Here is a 21,180-nt window from a genome sequence, read left to right as displayed (position 1 = left end):
CGGGGCGGCGGCGCCGCCGCGAACGATGCGCTGCGGGGGCGCCCCGGGCCGGCCGGGCCTCGGTGCCGCGTGCTGAGCGGGGCGGCCGCCGCTGCCGCCCTTCCTGCCGCTGCCGGGGCCCCTGCGCCCCGCGCCGCCCTCTCCCGCCGGAGCGCCCGCGGGACGCGCGGGGAGCGGGCGCGCCGGGCGGCTCCCGGCGGGCGCCTTTGTCTCTGTGTCCGGCGCTGCAGAAGCGGCAGAGCTCCATCCCCGGGGCCGGCGACAGCCCGGGCCGCCTTCCGTGCCCGGCATTTTTATTTTTTTTTTAAATCCTTTTTTCCTGTATGCTTAAAGACACTTAGGATTTTTTTTTATTACTAGTATTATTTCCTCCACGTTTAAGTGTCGACATTGAATGAAATAATCGAGATGGATAAGAAATCATTTGAAACCGTGCTGGATGAAATTAGGAAGGTAAATTCTCGTTTTGTGTGTTAGTTTAATCATTTGGTGATGGACTATCGGACAAGGACTAATAGCTACAAATTGAAAGGGGGAAACATTTCGATCAGATATTAAGAAGAAATTCTGTACTATGAGGGTGGTGAGACACTGAAACAGGTTGCCCAGGAAGGTGGTGGATGCTCCAATCCTGGCAATGTTCAAGGCCAGGTTGGACAAGGCCTTGGGCAACCCGGTCTAGTGGGAGGTGTCGCTGCCCATGGCAGAGGGTGTCGGGACTGGATGATCTTGAGTCGTCGTTTGAAATTAGCACTTGGATAAGATTACTGCAGCATTTTCTCTTCCAAGGAAGATGAGAAATGAAAACAAAGTAGCCAAGCACCTCTTATTTGCGAGGGAGGGGCTGCGTTTGCTTGGCCCGAGCGGTGTCAGTGTGAAGTATCCACCTCTTATACACTGATTTAGGAGGTACAGCGCACAAATAGGACGTGAGAATGCTGATTCCTAAGCTGCACTCTTTTGTCCTTGTGGAAGTCACTTCTCCCACAGTTCAGGAGTGTGTGCCCACCTTCTTCCTCTGGGGTGTTAAGTCTGCATTTTGATATGAGCTCTAAGCTGTGCTTCTGCATCTCCTGTTTAAAACCTCACCGAGCCAAGTACTGCTAGTTGTGGGGAGCAGAGATACAAACCTGGGCTTCCTCGTGTCTGGCGGGGCTCTGGTTCCTCTCTGCACAAGAGGCCTGCTTTTAACAGGAAAGCTCGAAGTTAGTGGTTGGCACACTTCCCCAAATTGGTAGAAGGAGAAAAGGAGAGATTAAAAATCAGAACCTTTGAGATTAATGTTTCTTGTTTTGCCTAGGAAGCAGAAACCTGTGAGGATGTATTTTGTTGCAGTTAAGCAGAGGTTTTTTAAGAGTCACAGTAGAGCAGTTAACCTGCTGAAACTGTCTTGGTGTGACGATGAGGGGCTTGTTTTAGATGAGATTACTCGTGGCAGAACAGCGATCCATAGCTTTTTCGTAATAAGTGGGGTTTTTTGTTATGTTGGTTTCTCTAGGAGAGGTAAATTTCCTTTATTTGGACTCGGGTACTGGAGCTGAGATTCAGTTCAGTTTCTCTTCGGCATGAGGCAGTGACAGCTGCAATTGCAGTATTATTGTTTTGCAACATATTGAGGTATAAAACCATATTGTGGTATAGAACTGTTCAACAGAAGCCCCAGGGGTGAGTCTTTGTTGTCACAACTACATTTTTGCATAAGGTCATGGTTATAAAGTCTCCTTTATAAAACAGCTGAAAACATGACAGTCTAAGATATTTCAGGATGAGGACTTCCCTCCCAACTTATGAATTTGAGTGCAAAATCTGGGAACGAAAAAAAAATCAAGGAACGACTTGCACATGAATGCTTTCTCTGATAATTGATGGTGGGAGGGAGTAGTGCTTCAATTATATGACTGCAGTGCAGTCCTTCAGAATACGCTCTGTGATTACTAAAGACTTCAGACAAAAGGGTTTAGACATGTGATTTTAGGCAATTATGTTTCCTCTATGTTATCTGCCTCTATTCCTGTATTCCACCTTGCTGTTGATCTAAGGGTCAGTGCTGTGCTGTGTTAATAATAGTTGTGCTGTTGCAGTGTAACATTCATGGTCCAAATGCTGATTTTGTGTCTTTGTTGCTATGTTTTTGTTTAAGCTTCATTTCTACCTCTGTGGTAGAACCTTCTTTATTATGTGATTTGCAAGTTTGTTGTGTTGGCATGTTCCATTTTCAGTCCCACATTTAGCAAGAACAATTATTTAAATGTCTTCATGCTTAGCTTACTTCTGTTTTTCACTATATGTATTTACAATTACTAGCAAAATAAACTTTGGGGGTTTTGTTTGTTTGTTCCTTCCATAAATATGCATAGCAGTGCTTTCTGTTTGTGCTCTTGTTACAAAGTCATTCAGTTGTTGATTTAAGAAGGAAAAGTAACATTTGTTTTGGTAAAAAATATGACATACCCTGCTTTTTTTTCAAAATACATGAAGAGGAGGAAAGGACAGAAGAAAAAATGAGCATGAAGGGAGAAATTCTTTCTCCCCTGTGACTGCAGTGTGTCTGTGTTTGTCTGTTAATGAGGTATGGAAGGGAAGAAGGTTGCCTCAAACAGTATCTAAGTGGATTTCTGTGCACCTTTGCTACTCACTCACAGTCAAGCTGCAGTGCTGGAGACCATGTCTGTCAATGTGGAGGGACAGGAACAAAAAAGCAAGGGTGAGGGTAGATTTTAGGGCTGTTGGGAGAAGGATAGAAGTGGGTGTGGGGATAAAGCTAAAGGTGGTTTGAGAATACACAAGATCTAGCATCAGAGGGGGAACTTGGAAACTGTGGAAGAAAGGTGTTTTCAGCAGCCTGGGGCAGGAATTCAGCTGTTAGCAGTCTTCTTTACATCTTGTACCTGTCACAGAGAGCTGAGTACAGGAGAGGGAGGAAGTCCTGGCTATTAGACAGCTCACATGGTTATCAACAAAACTGTCTTGCCACAAAGTCAAAAGGCCAGTGCTGCATTAAAGTACTGTGCCTTGTTTGTTTTGTATGACTGCATGTTAAAATTTGAAATGTGTGAGGATGATGGTAAGACAGCATCCATCTCTGGTGCAAGCTTTGTTGTATATTTAATTCTGTCTGTATACGCTCATTATCCAATTTCTTCATAAATTCGCTGAGGTAAAATACTTTGCTACTTAGTTTACAGGGGCCGTGCAAAAAGATTGCCTGAATAATCAACTGTGTTATCTTGTTTAACTGAAAGTTGACGTAAATCACTGGAGCAAAAAGAGAGTGATGATGTTCTCTCAGTTATAAGCAACAACAAAAAAGCAAAATTAAGTAAATTAAAAAATGAGTATTTTTTTAACAGAAGAATTTAATCAAGTATTTCTGCTCTTCCCTGTTCTCAATTACCTAAGGAATGTACTTTTGCTTCAAAGTGCTGCAGTGCAGTTGATAGAAGTGTCACTTTGTAGGGGCAGATTTTAGATTAATAGATTAGCAGATGGTTGTGCTAAAATTATAATTTTGAGTCACTAATCATGCATCTTTTTTATTCTGTATCTTTTAGGCTGTATTGACTGAGTACAAATTAAAAGCTATTGAATATGTTCATGGATACTTTTCCAGTGAACAGGTAAAGTCAACACTGTCATGGGTTTAATGGGAGCTTTTGTTTTTGGGTATTCAGTAATACAAACAGATTGTTGCCAGTCATACTGAGGCTGATCATATTAGCTTTTCATATTGATTAACTGAGGAGATTTAATTCCTTACTATTATATCAGCATGACACTATTAAAAAGAGCTCCAAGTTGCTTTGTCATCAAAATCACTACATTTTTATTTTTATTGTGTCAGGAAAATGGTGGAAATTTATCTTAATGGAATTTAGGATTATTTTTCATGTATTGTCTAAATAGAGATGTAGTAATAATGTATAATATGATAATACATAGATTTTCTTTTTCCTGTTTCTTTTCCTGCTGGCTTTTTTTGGTGTATGTTTGGGAATATGCTGTTTGGGATACTGATTGTTGATAAGCTTTTTCAGAGATACTTGATTTTTTTTTTTACTTATTCTAAAACAGTGGCATTGTTATGCATATATGCAAATATATGTAGAAAAGTAAGTATTTGAAATATTTCCATAGAAAATCTTCATCTCATAAAATAGAATTTTAGGTGCCTACTTAGAAATAAAAAGGTTAGATGCTGGTAGGCACCAACAATCAAACACACAGACATACAGATATTTTTTAGCAGTATACCACTGTGCTAGAAAAGTGGAAAGGTCATGTTGATGCTATTAGCATACATTTTTAATATATCTAAAAGATTAATTGAAGGCCTTACTGTTGCAGGTTGTTGAATTACTGAGATACTTCTCCTGGGCAGAACCGCAGCTCAAGGCAATAAAGGCTTTACAACATGTAAGTTCTTGTGACATAATCTTTTGGAATAAATTTGCTCTCCTAATGTCATTTTAATTTTATGACACCTCCTTTTCAACTGATGAGTCAATCTACCCTTTAAAATCTTCAAAGTTTCTTCTTCATCTCCTTCTTCAGTGGTTTCAAGCTATGAAACTTCATACTTAAAATTAGGGTATCTTTTCTGACTAAAGTGACTTTTACTTTCCTGTGTATCTCAGTAATAGATGTAACCCTTTGTAACTATTGTTAACTCTCCTGATTTCTTTGCTTTGGGTGAGTGCTTTTTGGAGCTGCTTGTTTGTAATTTAGCCTGTAGAGTCTCCTTCCCAATGGGAGGGAGAGGCTATTAAAATTTCACTGAAATACACCATATGAATATGTTACTGAGTTGTATTCTGAGTTTAAAATAGTTGTGCTGCCTTATTTTATACACACATTTTTTCTTTCTTATCAGAAAATAGTGGCAGTTCCAGCATCAAAAATAGTTAATATTCTCAACTGCTTCACATTCAGTAAAGATAAACTTATTGCCCTTGAAATCTTAGCTTCGTAAGTATCTCTTGTGCTTTATTTCCATAACTTATATTGGTTTATCTCGTGTTTGGGGATATAAAACTTCAGATACTCCTAGAAGGAAGCACTGTGTCTGGTTAAGGTAAAGCACATGTCCATTACTGATGGGGCTGTTCAATAGAGTAATTAGAAGTAGACATTGTAGAAGTAGACATAAGGCTGAGAGAATTTGGTTTGTTCGGCCTGGAACAAGTTGGGGTGACCTAATTGCAGCCTTCCAGTACCTGAAGGAGGCCTGCAAGAGAGCTGGAGTGTTGTGACAGGACAAGGGGAATGGCTTCACACTGAGAGTAGGTTTAGACTGGATATCAGAAAAAAAAATTACCATATTTAAGCCAGGGGTTTTTACTTCAATAGTAATATTATAATTTGAACTAATTATGTTTTTTTAATGTACTGTTGGGTAGTGGCTCAGTAAGTGTGGGCCACTTTGCAGTGGTGCATTGTTTCAGCTTATGCAAAGGCAATGGCAGTAATTGTCTGTCAATACCTTTACAGCAACATTGTTGATGCTCAGAATTATCGCCTTATTGAAGATCTGTTCAGAATTAATATGTCAGAGAAGAAAAGATGCAGAAGAATTCTCGAACAGGTAATCAAGATAAACTACTATCCTTGGTTCTATTAGGATTCTGTTTACATCCTTATGGTCACTGAGGGGCCAGGGCTTAGCATGAGGACTTCTGGGAGCTATTGGTGGGAGACAAACTGAAACAAGCAACTGCAAAAAGATAAGAGCTGTGTGACGCACGTGCAACAAAAGGGGAAGTTTCTGTCAGGCATTAGGAACATACGGAAAAAGGGGCACAGAATTGCAACCAGTGCCGGAGGAAACTGTTTGTTTGAGAGAACACCAAGTGCTTAAGCCCAAGTTCAGTATAAGCAGAGGTGGACTTTGGTAGAAGTTTATACTATTTGGATTATTTGGAATAAGACTTGAGACACAGACTCCAATTGTTCCATGTAGGTTGATTCATGCAGTCTAAATGTCATAAAGTAGTAACTAGTTTCTTTAGAACATTGAATTTGATAGCAAATGATGTTCTTTCTTGATTATTTTGCAGGCTTCAAAAACAGGTTGTAAGGCTCCTCATGCTATGATATCATCCTGTGGCATGATTCCTGGCAATCCTTATCCCAAGGGCAAACCAAGCCGCATAAATGGAATTTTTCCAGTAAGCACAATCCTATGCTTTTGCTTTTCACAAATGAACCCTTGATTTAAGGTTCATTGTAGTATAACCAAACCCAGAATTCATATACATGGAAGGAGGACTGGAATCAAAACCAAAGTGCGTTTGTTGGGTTTGTTTTACCCCATTCCACATTTATAGGGAACTTGCATTATTTTTATTTGCCTATTGTTTCTATGCTGCTTCAGGTAAAGATTACTTCATAAATAAAACATTATTCATATCAGGAAAACATTGTAAACTCTAGCAATGTTTGGCAGAATCAGGAGAGGTGTCAAGAGCTTTACTGGTATGTTGATAAGGTGACCTAATAGGGTCACTGCTATACTACTGCTAATCCTAGTGTGGCTCCTAAACAAGCATGTTAAGCATTTCATGTGAACACTTAAGGGACAGCAAAATTAGTGTTATCATGTCCACAAGTCAAAATGCAGAATTTCATCATCAACATGTACTGTTTAAAATGCCTCTCTTTAAAAAAGCTCAGTGTTACAAACCAAGCTATTGGAATGCTCTTACTCATTACTTTACAAGCCTAAAACAGTTGGTTGTTGGTTTTGTTTTTTTTTCCTGACAAACACGGTTACTTTCAGAATGTTCACAAACTCAGATGTAGTTCAGGAAAAAAAAAATATGGCAGAAATTGTACAGCAAGATTTGGTTCTAAATTAATGCTTGGCTTAATTTTCTTTTGTTTCAGGGAACCCCTATCAAAAAGGACACAGAAGAGTGTACTAATGAAGGAAAGGGAATAGCAGCCCGTATACTTGGACCATCCAAACCAGTATGTCTAATAAATTCATAAATAAATGAAACTTTGAAAAAACCCCAAAACAACCACCAGCCAATTGACCGAGGCTTTGTTATAAAATTCTGTTATGTTGCCAGAAGACTGTAGAGCAGCAATTTAATTGAAGCTAAACTTCTATAATGAATATGACCTAGTATTTTTTTATTTAGCTTGAAAATGAGCTCTAGTTTTTATCTGTCGGGGGGGAGGATCCTCTACTAGATGCAAACTATGTGCGTTTGAAGACAGAATTTAAATTGCGGTAGCAGAAGAGAAAACTAAAAGCATTTTTAGTAGTCCATTATGAGCTCCTCTCTGAGGATTTCTCACATGAACACAGAAAATGTTTCCATCTTTAAAACTTGAATTACAGCAGTGCCTTAGAGGTTCATGTTTCTTGACAACACAGCTGATGTGTATTTCAAAATTTTTAAGCATGTGGGACAAACTTTCAGTTGCACCTGTTACTACTTTGAAGTATTGTCCAAATGTTTTATTACCACTTTTATTATGAGATGTTTCCCACAAAGCTATATTATTTTAAAGGCATAGGTACTTTCAGAAATATTTGGTAGTTTTAAATGTGCTAAACATTTAAAATGAGAAGTCAGTCCAAGACTGCAGAGTGTGAGAATTGCAAGGCAGAAAGGAGTTCCCTTTCCCTCCTGTGCTCAGTTTTATATTAAAATCCAAAGGTATACTAGTGATGTTTGCTTCACTCTTTTCAGAAAGAGCGAAATAGTTGCAGTCACTATGGATATTATGACGAAATTTTGTGTCACATATATTTGTAGTGAAGAATGCCTGTCTGTAGTAGTATCTGAAAGTTAGCTTTTTGTCTGAGAAACATTAGGTAATGCTTTCACTATTGCTTTTCCCATTTGTTTTTTGTTTATGTAGGCTCCATCAACGTACAATCCACACAAACCAGTTCCATACCCCATCCCACCATGTCGGCCACATGCAACTATTGCACCAAGTAAGGTTTCTGTGTTCTAGCTTGATGCTATTGTTTCATGCATTTGCCTTTTAAGTAATGTGTCAAGTGTCAGTTTCTCTGACCATGGTCATCTCTGAAATTGGCTTCTGCTCTCCAAGCATGCTCTGGGTACTGGTTTCTACCTTTTCTTATCATGACAGCAGAATTGATTAAAAGAGAACTATATTGACTTATTTTTCCAACATCCATAAGAAAAATTCACAATCCTTTTCTGATGACAGAGTATTTAATTTATGGGAGGCATTGTGCGTGTTAGACAAGACTAGGGCTTTGGCTTTGTTGTAACGTTTGACCAAGGTTTGGGCTTTGGCTTGACAAGTCTGGCTTGTTGCTGTAGAACCCAACTTGGGATATGGCCAGCCACAGCCCTGAATTGGGTGGAACTGTGTAGGAACTTGCCGAAGGGCTATAATCTGCTTCTCAGTTGCCTTCAGCTTTGCCTTCTCTCCATCATAATGGAGAGCAAACAGTTTCCTAAAAGAAAAGTAGATTTCAGTCTCAGAAGGGAAATAGTGATTGCCTTTTCCTGCTATTGGTCTGTTTCTGGCCTTGTGCCTTAGGTAAGATTGAGCCTTTATTCGTAAGCTCCTCTCTCTTTGCTCTGCTGCATCAATTGTTTGATTCCAGACATCTTTGGAAGGGAGCAAGGCAATTGCCCTTTCTTTGGAAGAAAGCTTAGAATACGTAAAGTAGTCAAATTTGGATCTGGCAGCTGAAAGGCTTTTCTCATCTTGAGATTCTGTACTGCAAAACAAGGAGTGCTCTCGTTAGGATGCTTGCTTTTCACTGATGTTGGGGATTTCAGGGAGTTTTTCAGGTAGTTGATAAGAAAGTGAAGCAGAACTCCTAGCGTGCTGAAGGCTGAGTCATCTAATCAACTTGATGTCTGCAAGACTTTTTATAGCCATTTTAGAAAAATGGGCACTACTAGTGGCTAAACTAAGACTGATTGATTATTTATGCCCAGGAAATTACTTGTTGCCAAGAAACTGTACAGCAAACTTGCAGACTAGCTCAAATTTATATTAAATAAATCCTGTCCAAAGTATCTTAAAGCACAAAATTTGGCTTGTGAAAGGATATAAATATTAGTACAGGTTTAGGATATGAAACAGCTTTTGAGGTTTCTGGGCCTTATTAGGCTGCAGCATATTTTGTAAGAAAGCTCTTGTGACAACAGAACTCATAACTGGTAAAATGATATACATGTGTGTGTGTGTTTAATGAGATTGCAGATGCTGACCTGAAACTATTGAATGTGATTGTTTTCAGTCACTGGTCAGAATGATGAATTGTTTTCTGCCTCTTGAACATTTCATTCCTGGGTGATGAAGTGATTGTTAGTGGCTTTTCTGATTTTCAGGTCGTGCAAGAAATCTTAACATCAGGTGGAATTGCTGTGAAAGTGTGAAATCAGAAAGGAGTTGCATATGACAAATTGCTGCACTTTCAGTATTGTTCAAGTGCTACCTTTGCCCATGAAGACTAAGTTCTTATGCTCTTAAACTATTAATTCAGGGCCACTATGAAGTGTGTTTGTGTTCCTGCAATTTAAATTCATATGTGTTTCATCAGAACTGTATACCACAGCAATACAACAGTTTAAGTTGCTCAAAAAAATAAGGGAGGAAAAAAGGTATTTTTAATACATTAATTGCTGTAAAAATTTTATATTGAAATAGTTTGTTAACCCACTTGAATTTCTTAGCATTTAAAGGATTATTGAAGAATACTAGATTAAGTATTTGAGATGGGACATTTTTCTCTGTATTTTCTGGCTAGTGTTAAAGGGTCATGGTTACTGATCTGTGATTGGCTCCTTTGTTTGTCCAGCTTTAATGTTGAAGAAGAAGTTGCAACAGCCTTTAAATTAGGAATAGGAATGGAACCAGTGATGCTGCAGACACTCTGTATCACTCCTCTCCTTTGAGTTTTTTAAGGCAAAATGGAACTGAAAGGAATTGAAACCTGACTTTTTCAGGCTCTCTCAAGAGAATTGCCCTTAGTAAAATTTGGATCACAATGCATGCCATTCAGGCAGACATTGGCAAAAGCCAACATCCAGCCTGAATAATTAACTGGTCTAGCTTTTTGATGAAGGAATGTCTTACAGTCTTGAAAATGTTCTTTTAAAGGAGACGATTCTTACTGGTTCATCTAGATACAGATTCTTCTGACAATGGGGATGTGTATTGCCTTTGTTATTTTAGGTGCTTACAACAATGCTGGCTTAGTTCCAATGGCCAATGTCATAGCTCCAGGCTTACCAGCTCCTCCACCATACACTACTAATCAAGTGGCATCAGGTAAAGCATGCATATCTTTAAAAATATTCATGCTGATTTTCCTGATTCGTTGTTGGGAGTGGATCATTCATTCACTGCTGGAGTGTCATTTGCTTTTCAATAACAAGTTGCGGTTCTCTGTTTAGAAAATGAAGACCTTTCCAGCCAGGCAAAACCTTCACAAAATCAAGGTAAATTGCAAATCCACAGGGGGGTTTTTGTGTTGATTGTATCTTTGTTATTTGTTCAGAAAATGTTAACAATTTGTTTAGTGGGATCTTCATAAGCTTCTAAGTATGTAGCTGCTAAGTATGTGGAATAGGATCTCTTGAGAGTGGAGAAAAAAAATCGTCAGAAATTTGTCACTTAGAAGCATGGAAACATTACAATTCTTTTGTGTTAGCTTACCAAAGTTTTTTATATTCTTCATTATATAAGTATGTGAGAAATCATGTTAAAAACGAAATCAAAATACCCTTTGCAATGTCATGCACTTAAATACTTCAGTAAATCTTTGCAATTTTTAAAACTGTGGACGTCTGTTGGAAAAGCCATTGACATTTTAATTTCATAGATCAGTTGCAATAAGAAGGTAGTAATACAAGAGAGATTTAGATATTTTTGAATGTCTTATCCCAGAGTGTTAGATCCAACTATGTCTACCTGCACTTTTGTCTTACCCTGTAAGGTCCTCTGTTCCCTTTACAAAGACAGTTGTGCATTTTTTATTGTTTTTATTTGTGTGGTGCTTTGTACAATTAGTACAAAGCATAATAATAAATCCCATTAGGAACTACTTATAAACAGGCTTTGATAATACTTTGTTAGATTTGACAAATCCAAACAGAGAATTTACTGGCCATTAAGTCAGACATATTAACAAATACTGCAAATAGATAAAATGACTGTGATAAGTTTATCTACTGTAAATATTCCTAGGGGCCAAAAAAAAAAAAGTTATGTTTTGTCTTTCCTTCTCTATGTCCAGGGATGGTTCTACAGAAATGTTTTGAGAATCACTTCATTCTTATGTACCCCTCTTTAAGTGTGCATGTATTTTACAAAGTAGTTAATGCAGCTAAATGAATACAGTGTAAGGAATGAAATATTCTCTTAGGAGCACAAATTCAGCAACAACTCTGAGTTCTATTGCAGCTGTATTTCATTGGTGATTATCTTGGCTGTCAGGATTAAATAACTGTGATCTTTAGGAGAGTCTTCAGCTTGGAAACAGAAAGAGGAAAGAACAGAATCCAGAGCTGGGCAGTCTGGGTTTTTTTGAAAAAAATATGTCAAAGGAAATAGTTTGTTTGCAGACTTGCTAGTTTTAGAGTTTCAACATACACAAGAATGGGAGTTTGTCATACCAGCTTAGGTCCAAGATTTTAGAGATTACTTTTTTGGATTTATGTGTAGAATTATATGTAGAATTCAGGCAAGAGAGACATTTAGGCTGTTAGAGAGTTATGGGTGATGAGTTTGACTGGTTGGATCAGTGTCTTGCTTACAGTTGAACAGAATATTCTGAAAGTAAAATAAAGCACAAGGTTTGCTTGAGAGGGATGATTTATTAACATATTCATGTTCTACAGGAAACTAGAGGCAGGCATATCGGGACTCTTGACATGCCCATGTTCATAAATGCAGCTCCTTTCCATTAATCTCCACCTCCCCATTCACAGCGTGCCTGCCTGTTTTCCTGCAGCTTGACTGATGTCTCTAACTTACTTTGTAGGATTGACATAAGCTGATACTTTTAGTGGCAGGTGATTGCCTTTATTACAGACACCTGACTAAAGACTCCTAGAAATACTTGTTGATAAAGTCAAGTGCCAATGTTAGTTTAATACTGTAGTGTGATACATGAATTTAAAAGTGTACCTTCTTAGAATCAAAATCTGAAGGAAGCACAGTGAAGAGAATGACCTGATTTTGAAGGAAAGAAAACTACCAGCACCTGAAATCAGCTTTCTTCAGTTGTTGACTAAACTTCTCTGAAATCATGATACATTGAATTAACTGGTTCTGAAGGAAATTCTGACCTTCAGTGAGAATGGATGCAGAGGAGCCCAGGTGATCTGATGCTGATGGAATATTAGATCTGGTTTGGGTACTGCCAAATGTTAGGGACCAGAGGGAGGGTGTTCACCTGTATCACTTAGATGTTGTTACAGAGTATATTTGAGTTTCTAACTGTTTTGCATGAGATCATGAAGAGGTAGCAGATGTCACAGAGTGTTTTATAAAGGAGTGTTAGCCCACATGGTGTACGATTTGTGTGATGTGTTTGTGTGTACCTTTCTGGTTTGTTTTCATAGGCCCTGCTGTTCATTGTTTATATGTAAACATTGTGTGTTAGCTATTGCCTGTATGTCATATTTTGAAATGCTGTATAAAATGTTTTTCTGTTGATTTCAAACATTTCTGACAGTTTCAAGTATTCTTACTGGTTTTGTTTCTTTGCAGCTTTCTCTGCACAAGTGAATCAGCTCTTTACTCCTCATGGTTCTAATCCTTCAACACCTGCTGCTACTCCAGTCCCTACCCCATCGCCTGTCAAGGCAATAAGCCATCCATTAGCACCTGCAACTCCACTCATCTCTGGGATGAACATGTCTACCCCTGTCCTTCCTGTTTTCCCAGGACAGGTCTCCTCTTCCATCCATACATCTCAGCCATCCACCCCAACCCCTACTGTCATCAAATCCCTTTCATTGCCTGGTGTTCCTGTCACATCTGTTCAGAGTGCAACCTCTACCCCTATCCCCGCAGTTTTCTCTGGGCTGGCTTCTATCCCCGCTGCTATGCCCGCTCCGCAAGGTTCCTCCACCCCATGTGCCACACCTGCACCTACTGAAGTTTTCGCATCTGCTGCTACACCATTTGCTGGCCTCCCGTTCTCTGCAACCTCCTCAGTTGCTTCTGCTAATAATCCTGCTCCATTGTCATCAGTTTTTGCTGGCCTCCCTTTGTCCTTGCCGCCCAATGCCCAAGGGATTTCTAGTCCTGTTCCATCTACAATTGCTAATTCTCCTGCCACTACCATTCCTGGCTCACTAAGCTTGCCTAACCCAATTTTGTCTGTCTTAAAGGGATTTCTGACATCAAATGACACTTCATTAATCAATTCATCTGCTTTACCTTCTGCTGTGACAAGTGAGCTTGCTTCTTTATCTGCTCTTGCTAATCAAAGCTCTGACCCACCCACTTCCTCTGTCAACAAATCTTACACTCCATCAGCCACCCCCAACCCACAGCGCTCCTCCACACCTGGGCTGGCTATTTTTCCAGGTCTTCCATCCCCATCTGTAGCCAATTCTAGTTCCACTCCTCCAACATTGCCTGCACAGTCACCTTTAACCACTTCACCATCAATTATGCCAGTCAACTGTGGCTCATCAGCCTCCCTCTTGCATGGCACAAGTCCTACTAATCCTGACCAGCAGCTTTCATCAGCCCCAGCTGCCACCAGTATCCCAGTTCTGGTCAAAACAGAACCCATGAGTCCTACCCTGTCAGCCTTCAAAGGTCCTTCTCATTCAGCCAGCCCTTCTCATGGCACTTTAGGACTGTCAGGGCTTGGGCGTGCTTACACCTCAGCAGCTTCAGTGCCAGTCAGCTTACCCAGTTCCCTGAACCCAGCGCTGTCAGGGCTCTCCTCTTTGAGTGCTCCTCTGAACAACTCCAGTTCTCTGGCTTCCATTTCCCTTGCCCCACATGGCTCCTCTGCTCCCATTGCCCCTGTGTTCAATGGCCTCCCTCCTTTCACGTCTCTAACCAGTAACTTTGCTTTTACTGGTAACCCAGCACTGACCCCACCCGTCACTCTCCCAGGGTCTCTGTTGGCCACTCCGGCTACAACCGCTTCAGCCGTGTCCGCCCCCCATGTGAGTTCCACCGCCGCCGTACTCTCAGGACTCGCCGCCTCCGCAGCAGTCTCCGCTCCACCCTTCTCGCTTAACTTGTCCAGTGCTGTCCCTTCCCTTTTTTCCGTTGCCCAGGGACCTCTGGGATCATCAAACCCATCCTTCCCTGGTTTTCCTGTCTCTAACACACCCTCTGTCACTCCTGCTCTCCCTTCTTTCCCTGGCCTCCAGGCATCTTCTGCAGTAGCAGCAGTTGCACCGTTGCCAGCAGCTGCCACAGCCCCATCTCCAGCTCCGGTCCTGCCAGGGTTTGCCTCGGCCTTTAGCTCAAACTTCAACTCTGCACTTGTTGCGCAGGCTGGGTATGTTACTGTTTCTGAAGGAGGCCAGAACTATTTCTTTTTCTCTTGAGCAAAGCTGATTTTACTTTAGGTGTGTAGACAATGTTTTCACTCGTAGTTACTAATTGCAGATAATTTTTAAAGTTAGTTCACTACTAGATTTCCACTTGTCTTTAGAAGCTGATAGGGTAGTGACTAAATAGGTTGGCCTCAATAGTCCTTGTTACAACAGTCTAATCCAGTGAGATGCTCAGTGATTTTATTTCCCAGATGAGGATACTTGGCACCTCCTAGGCTTTTACAAGAATAGATTCCACGTGGGCATCCATTAACACATACAAGTAACAGCAGACAATATCTCAGATGTTTTAAGGAAGTACTCAGCATAAATTCTTGTCTGTAAGGTTGTTTTTGCGTGTGAACTGTAGGCACAGTTTAGGTACAAAACAGAAATTCTGATTCCCCTTAAGTGTGTTCCAGACAATCTTGTGTGTTTATGAATAATTTTTAGGTGGGTAAAGACTGTACTTCGGTTTAGAAATTCTGGCCTTCATGAGATTTAGAAAAAGAAGTGCTTTTGTATTTTATGCAGACATAAGCTTATAGAGAGTGAAACAGAATAAGACATGGTGAAGATGTTCCTAATAATAGCCTCATTTTGACATTCTTTCAGGTTGACTTCTGGACTACAGACACCAGGAAATGCAGTTTTTCCTGGTCTTTTATCTCTCCCTGGTATCCCTGGCTTTCCCCAAAGTGCCGCCCAATCTTCCTTACAGGAATTGCAGCACAGTGCAGCTGCACAGTCAGCACTACTACAGGTAACGTGCCTATTTGTTAATACTGTTCTTCTTCCAGTGACCTCTTGAGCATGTATTTGCCTGTTAACTCGTTGGGATTAGTTTAAGTCAGTAAATGACGAAAAACCCCTAACCTGTGTGAGAACTGATTGTAAGGATGATGATAAAAACCTACTTGTATTACCTTCTTACTCAAGGCCAGTGTACAATGCTTCATAAATGAGACTAAACCTTATCTAAAACTCTTTGTTAAATGGGAAGAAGTAAAAGAAAAGGTAGTGGAAATTATTTTTTTTTCCTGGGCTTGTGTTAAATCTAATGAGCTGACCATACCATTGCAAAATTTGTGCTCAGTTCCAGTCTTACATTTGAGTAACTTAGAGATTTCTGTGGACCCTTTGTTGTGAGTTACGTGCCTCTTCACATGTAATCAGATTGTCTTGAATTTGTGTCTGTTGTGGTTTTGCCTTTCTCTTGATAGTTCCCACAAATAGAATTGTAATATAAGCTTGAAGTGGCTTTGGGTAATGCGTAGTTTCATTGTCAATTGTCCATGAAACAGCTTGTTTCACCCATCAACCTATATAAGTTAACTGAGACTATAATCAGACTTTGTGTTTATGTGTATAGTTTGTCCTTTGTTAAAAGCAGCCTCTGTACAGATTAAGGATTCTTGTAAAAAACTTTTCCTTCTCTACAAAATGCTAAAGGAGAGAGCTGAGTGTCTTGACTTAATGTTTTCTTTCTTCTGTGACACATCAGTTGTTGAAATGGAGCACGTGTCTAAGTACTGTTCAGAGTGCAGCATATTGTCAGATGTCTTTTAAATATCAGGGGATTGGAAGAAGTAAGTTACTTTGCCTAGGCCATGCTGCTTTTGCAGCTCAGGAATCTATTTGTTCTGTAGAAATGTATGCAGATTGCATTCAGAGAATACAATTTTTCTTATTTATAAGATCCAGTCACTAAAATTAACACTTACTTGCTTGAGCAATGAAGAGTAGAAAAGTTCAAAGTCACTAAAATATTATAGCTCCTGATTAAGCTATGCCTTCCAAATCAGCTGGTGCTTACTCCACTGGAAAGTAAATGCCATTAACACTTCTTTGTTTTCCCCCTTAATCCAACTGCTTTTTTCATTCTCTGGTATTTCAGAGCAATAGTTGCACTAGAGTTTAACATCTGTGTATAGATGCATTGCTCATCTCTATTCTTTGCACACTTCAGATTATAATCCATTTGTTATGGCTTGAGTAGGACTGGTATTGTGGCTGAAATTTTGCTTAATTTAGATTTTTGTTTCCTTGTTTTTATCAGTGCTGTTTCCTAACTTATCATCTTCCTTTAAGGCGCATTCTGCTTCTGCTCTGGAGAACTATACAGCTCAGCCTGAAGGTTTTGCTAACTATCCATCAACACCAGGAACACCATTTTCATTGCAGACAAGTCTGCCCCAGAGTGGATGGCAGTAAATACCAGGCATTTCTAAAGACTGCAGTGTTTGCTTGACAGAGCCTGATCCTATTCACTTTGAAGGCTGTCTCTGCGATAGTGGGAGCATGGTCTGAGTTGAGGAAAGAAAGGGAAAACATGAGGGTAAAATGTTTCCAGGAAGGTGTGTCAGATGTCAAACTTAATTTGTGATTGCATTCAATTTGATTCAGGGTCTGATCCTGTGAATTGCTGAGCATCCTTGACTCTCCTTTAATTTTAAAAGTTCAATGTTTGGTGTCTTACAGGATCAGGAACATTCAAACAGATATTTATGTAAATAGGGCAATTGACTGTCAAACTGAATAGGGAGACCAAGTATACTTAATAGTGTGTATAAGCACCTATGCTTCTGTTATGTTTTGTATGGTATACGTGGTTAATATAGACTGAGTCTAGACTGAAACTAGACAAATAAAGCTGTAGATGACCTTTTGTGTAGACACACTTCTTGTGTGTGCACAAATCAAGGTCAGTTTATGGCTTTTCAGATGTTTTCTTCCTATGTATGAGGATCTCCTGTTAGCATCAGCAGTATGTTGAGGGGAGGGTAGGTCAGAGGTGTGTGGGGATTTTCTTATGCTTTGAAATATTGTCATGGGCTTGCTGCTGAATTGAGTACTCCTTTGTCTGAACATGAAAGCTAGGAAATGATGCTGTACTGTATTTGGGTAGAAGTGGATTATGTTTTATTGGAGTATGGTTTAGCTAGCTGAGAATATGTCTTTCCAAAGTACATAAAAACATTTTAACTTGCCTCTAAAATAACGTTCTGTAATATTCTCCTTGCCCCCAGCACCCCTCTGAATGAAATATCTGTACTGCGGATAGGCTGCCTATCTGGCACTTTTGACTGCAGACTTACGTGAATGTTTACAGACATGGGGCAAGTTCTTCTCTCCCTTATACGCACAAACAAACTGGTTCTCTAAATGCTTTTCAGCTATAAACTACAACTTGATGGTGCTTACGTTTTCCTGTGAGTATAAGTGGGAGCAGAATTTGGACCATGGATTTTTTTAGTATTTTTCCTTGGAAAACGTACATGATTTTAAAGGCATATAGCTAAATTAACTGTTACGATGCAGCATATAGAAAGGTCTTGCTCTGTTAGTGAAACTGAGTTGTGCACTCTTCTAATAATGTTAGTACCTGTGGCAATGTGTAACACATCATTGAATATCGTCTATTTAAGATATGCTCTTGATCATGGTTTAGAGACAATAGAGATGAATGATATTCAATCATGTGATTAAATTAAAATGTAGAGGATACTACACTGTAGAAATGTTCTGCACCTAGAGTTTTACTTTTTTAAAGATTGATTCTGCTGGGAGATGTTGCTAATGTATTTTCTTTCAAGATGTGAACAAACTTTTTTAGAACGTTAATGGAAATTACTGTATTGGTTTTTAACATAATTTTTTTAAATAAAAAGTTTACAGTCATGGCAAAAAGTCTTTGCTGACTATTTGCATATTTACCTAAAATACAAATGAATAAACTTGTTTTTACTAAGATACTTCTACTGCTTGATCTTGCTTATGCTGTTTCTTTATGATGCAGAATTCTGTCCAAAATTATAAAATTGACTTCCTAAAGAGTGACATTAGAAATATCCTATTAAGTTTTTAGATGAAAAATTTAAATCTTTTGACGTTTTAATAATCAAACTTACATATTATGTTACAGCTAAAAAATATAGTGTCCTTACATTTTTTTAGTTTGTGAAACCTGTTAAATTCTGATGATTCTCTACTCTGAACTGCTCTTAAAATTGGTGCCTTCTATCTTGACTTAAGAAATCTGTGGAAGAGATCTCTACCATCTTTCATTTTACTCTGCTTCTCATTCTATCCATAACATGTTCTTTGTAGATCTATTGGAGAAAATAAAGATACAGGTATCTTATCAAGAGCAAATTGGCTTTTCTCCCCTAGATGTGAATGTAAAGTAGTTCCAAGTCAGTAAGAGTTTTCTAACCTTACTGAAATGCTGAGTTTGACATCCTATTTTAATCCTAGTTTCCCCATCAAGCAATCAAAGTTTGAACTAATTCACGTCACCCTGTAGTCAAAAGCAAGTAGTACTGTTTTGTCAGAAAGTAAGCATTTCATACCTCTGTTTCTAAAAATACCTGTTGAATAGCCATGGGGTATGGGGGTTCCTGTCTGAGCATTGGACACCTCAGATGCCAAAGAGACTCAAACTTCGTTTCTCCAAATGAAAACAGGTGAGAAGTAGTGAAATCCACTATATTAAATGCTCTTCTCCTGAAACAGTGTAGTTACAGGGTGGTGTCCACACACTTTACCAGAGAAGAGTATTTGATGCTCCCATCAGTGTTGGGCAAGTGAATAGGTTAAGAAGTGTTCATTTGTGAAGTTTTTATGTCTGGAATGGGTTTTCTGGTTTCTATTGAATCATATTGAAAGATTTTGTAAATGGAACTCTCCAGTGGTTAGGATTAAAGTTCAGTTTTTAAAATATTTCTCCTGATGTAAAATTGTTTTTTATTAATGTTTTCCCTCTTCAGGAATAAAGTCTGTGTTCTGCATTGCAGCAAACTGCTGTGACCCAGCCTTGGAATTTCTGAAGGAAACGATTTGTCCTGAGCTCTTTCATGCTTACTTGAGCACCATTTTTAGACAGCCAAGGAAACATCTGCTCCTGAGGCAAACCACCTTAAACTGAGCCTGTTCCGGGAGAGGACTCTTGCTGAATGACTTTAATTTTGGACTAACTATGACTTTTTTCACTGTTCAAGTTGCCTATTACTGCTCTATTTCATATGTATTGACAGACTGCAAAAGATAAGGTGAAGTGTTCCGAAATAAAATCTCTTTTGCAACAACTAAGAACATACGGGGACTGTGTTTGCAAACACAAGTTTCAATGTTTCTTTCAAGTGCTTTAACTGCAGATGCAGTGAATAGGAGAGAGAAACAGAGTAATTTTCTATCCTTTTCCTGTGGTTTGCAAATGAGTGCCCAGTTTAGCTGGGCCTGAAAACTTGTCATGGTATGAATGTTACTTTCTTGCGAATTGCCTTCCTTTCTGTATTGAGAGAGGAGCAATACCTATGGCTCTTTCATATTTACTCATGCTCTAGTGGCCAAAGGGGGGCTTTCTGTCATCTCCAGATCTGCAGCTATTGAAAGCTGATGCCATTTTCATGAGGAGCAGCAATATGGGGATGTTCCTACAAGCAACAGGACAGTACTGTTAATCTGCTCTCTGTCCTGTCCTGTCTTCTTAATGTTGACCTGGGCGAAAGGAATGCTGAGCCTGAAGCAAGTAGGCAGAACTCAGGGCCAGGAAAGGACTAAGATGAGAAATTTATAGAGACTGGCCAAAGCCCAGTGCATGGGAAGGAAAGTAGTATAGGCCTAAAAAGGTCAGAAAAAGACAAACCTACAACTTTGTTTGCAAATCTCATGTGGGGACTGCCTGATGATTCTTTTTCACACCTTTGGGATTAGCACTGTTTAGAAATGGCTGTGGATTAAGTCTCTATAACTGGATCATGAGGTAAGTGGGAGCAAGTGGATGTTTTAGAGACACTGCAAAGGACTGGTGCCATTTGTAAATGTAGCAGTTGGTGCAGAGAAATGTTGGCGAATGGTGTGCTTACAGGTAAGCACCTGGTCATGTCTCACCTGAGCCCTCATGCTGCTGTTGGAATAGAAGTTGAAGGCTTTAGCTATATCACATATATAAAACTGCAGAAATAGCAGAACCGTGAGCAGTCTGAACCACAGTCATCTGATGTTACTTCTAAGTCAGTAGGTTCTGCTGAAGCAGCTTTGAACTCAGTCTTTGTGGCTGTGCCGTGTGTCACAGGAGCTCCCCAGTGTTCAGCACCAGTGAACCTGCAGCTTGTAAACTGCTCTGCCCCAGAGCTTTCATGTGTTTTGTTCTCTGAGTGTTTTACAGTACTCTGGGACCCATGCCCCAGTATAGGCCCAAGGAGAAAGTGTTAGCAACTCCCTGACTTTGATTTCAAAATTTTGAGAAGGGAATAAAAGTGCAACTGAAGTTAAAATGAAGGAACTAATACTGTGATGTTCCTGAACACAAACAAAAAGCATCATCTGCTTTATTCACCTATATTTACAGTCACCTCAGGGAGTTGTCAATAAACAGGGAGCAATTATGTCTGTTAACTTTTAGTACATGTTGCTCATTTATCTGATGCTATAAACAGCAGTGTAAACTGTGGCATTCAAATGGCTCAGAATTAAGCTATTTTCAATAACTTTTTTTTGCTCTAAAATGAAAAAAAAATTTGTTGGGATAGTTTTGCATACTATGCTTTTGCTTCTGAAATAATTAAACCACATTTCTCTTGTCACTGTTCATGCTTCCTACCCTGCTAGTAAGCATCTGTCCTGAAGAGGTTTGATCAGCTCAGTGTACAGAAGT

General features: G+C 39.4%; 1 protein-coding gene across 3 annotated transcripts; it reads left to right on the top strand.

The window, feature by feature from the left end:
- The first annotated feature begins 154 nt into the window (after positions 1-154).
- On the top strand, positions 155-19,613 carry PROSER1 (proline and serine rich 1). Of its 3 annotated transcripts, none has more exons than XM_019286342.3 (13): positions 155-453; positions 3,552-3,617; positions 4,345-4,413; positions 4,871-4,965; positions 5,488-5,581; positions 6,054-6,164; positions 6,883-6,966; positions 7,873-7,951; positions 10,183-10,278; positions 10,404-10,448; positions 12,724-14,485; positions 15,138-15,285; positions 19,319-19,613. In XM_019286342.3, the coding sequence occupies exons 1-13, from the start codon at positions 409-411 to the stop codon at positions 19,349-19,351; spliced, it is 2,727 nt and encodes a 908-aa protein (XP_019141887.1). In that variant the 5' UTR covers positions 155-408; the 3' UTR covers positions 19,352-19,613. The 3 variants fall into 3 exon arrangements, with proteins under 3 accessions (XP_019141887.1, XP_010398667.1, XP_010398666.1); XM_010400365.4 differs by having other exon boundaries at positions 19,292-19,613; XM_010400364.3 differs by lacking the exon at positions 19,319-19,613 and adding an exon at positions 16,614-18,212.
- The last annotated feature ends 1,567 nt before the right edge of the window (positions 19,614-21,180 follow it).

This window comes from Corvus cornix, chromosome 1, assembly GCF_000738735.6.
Source record: "Corvus cornix cornix isolate S_Up_H32 chromosome 1, ASM73873v5, whole genome shotgun sequence".
Classification (NCBI taxonomy): Eukaryota; Metazoa; Chordata; class Aves; order Passeriformes; family Corvidae; genus Corvus; species Corvus cornix.
Note: the sequence above shows the minus strand (reverse complement) of the source record. Positions and strands in the feature narration are given on the sequence as shown.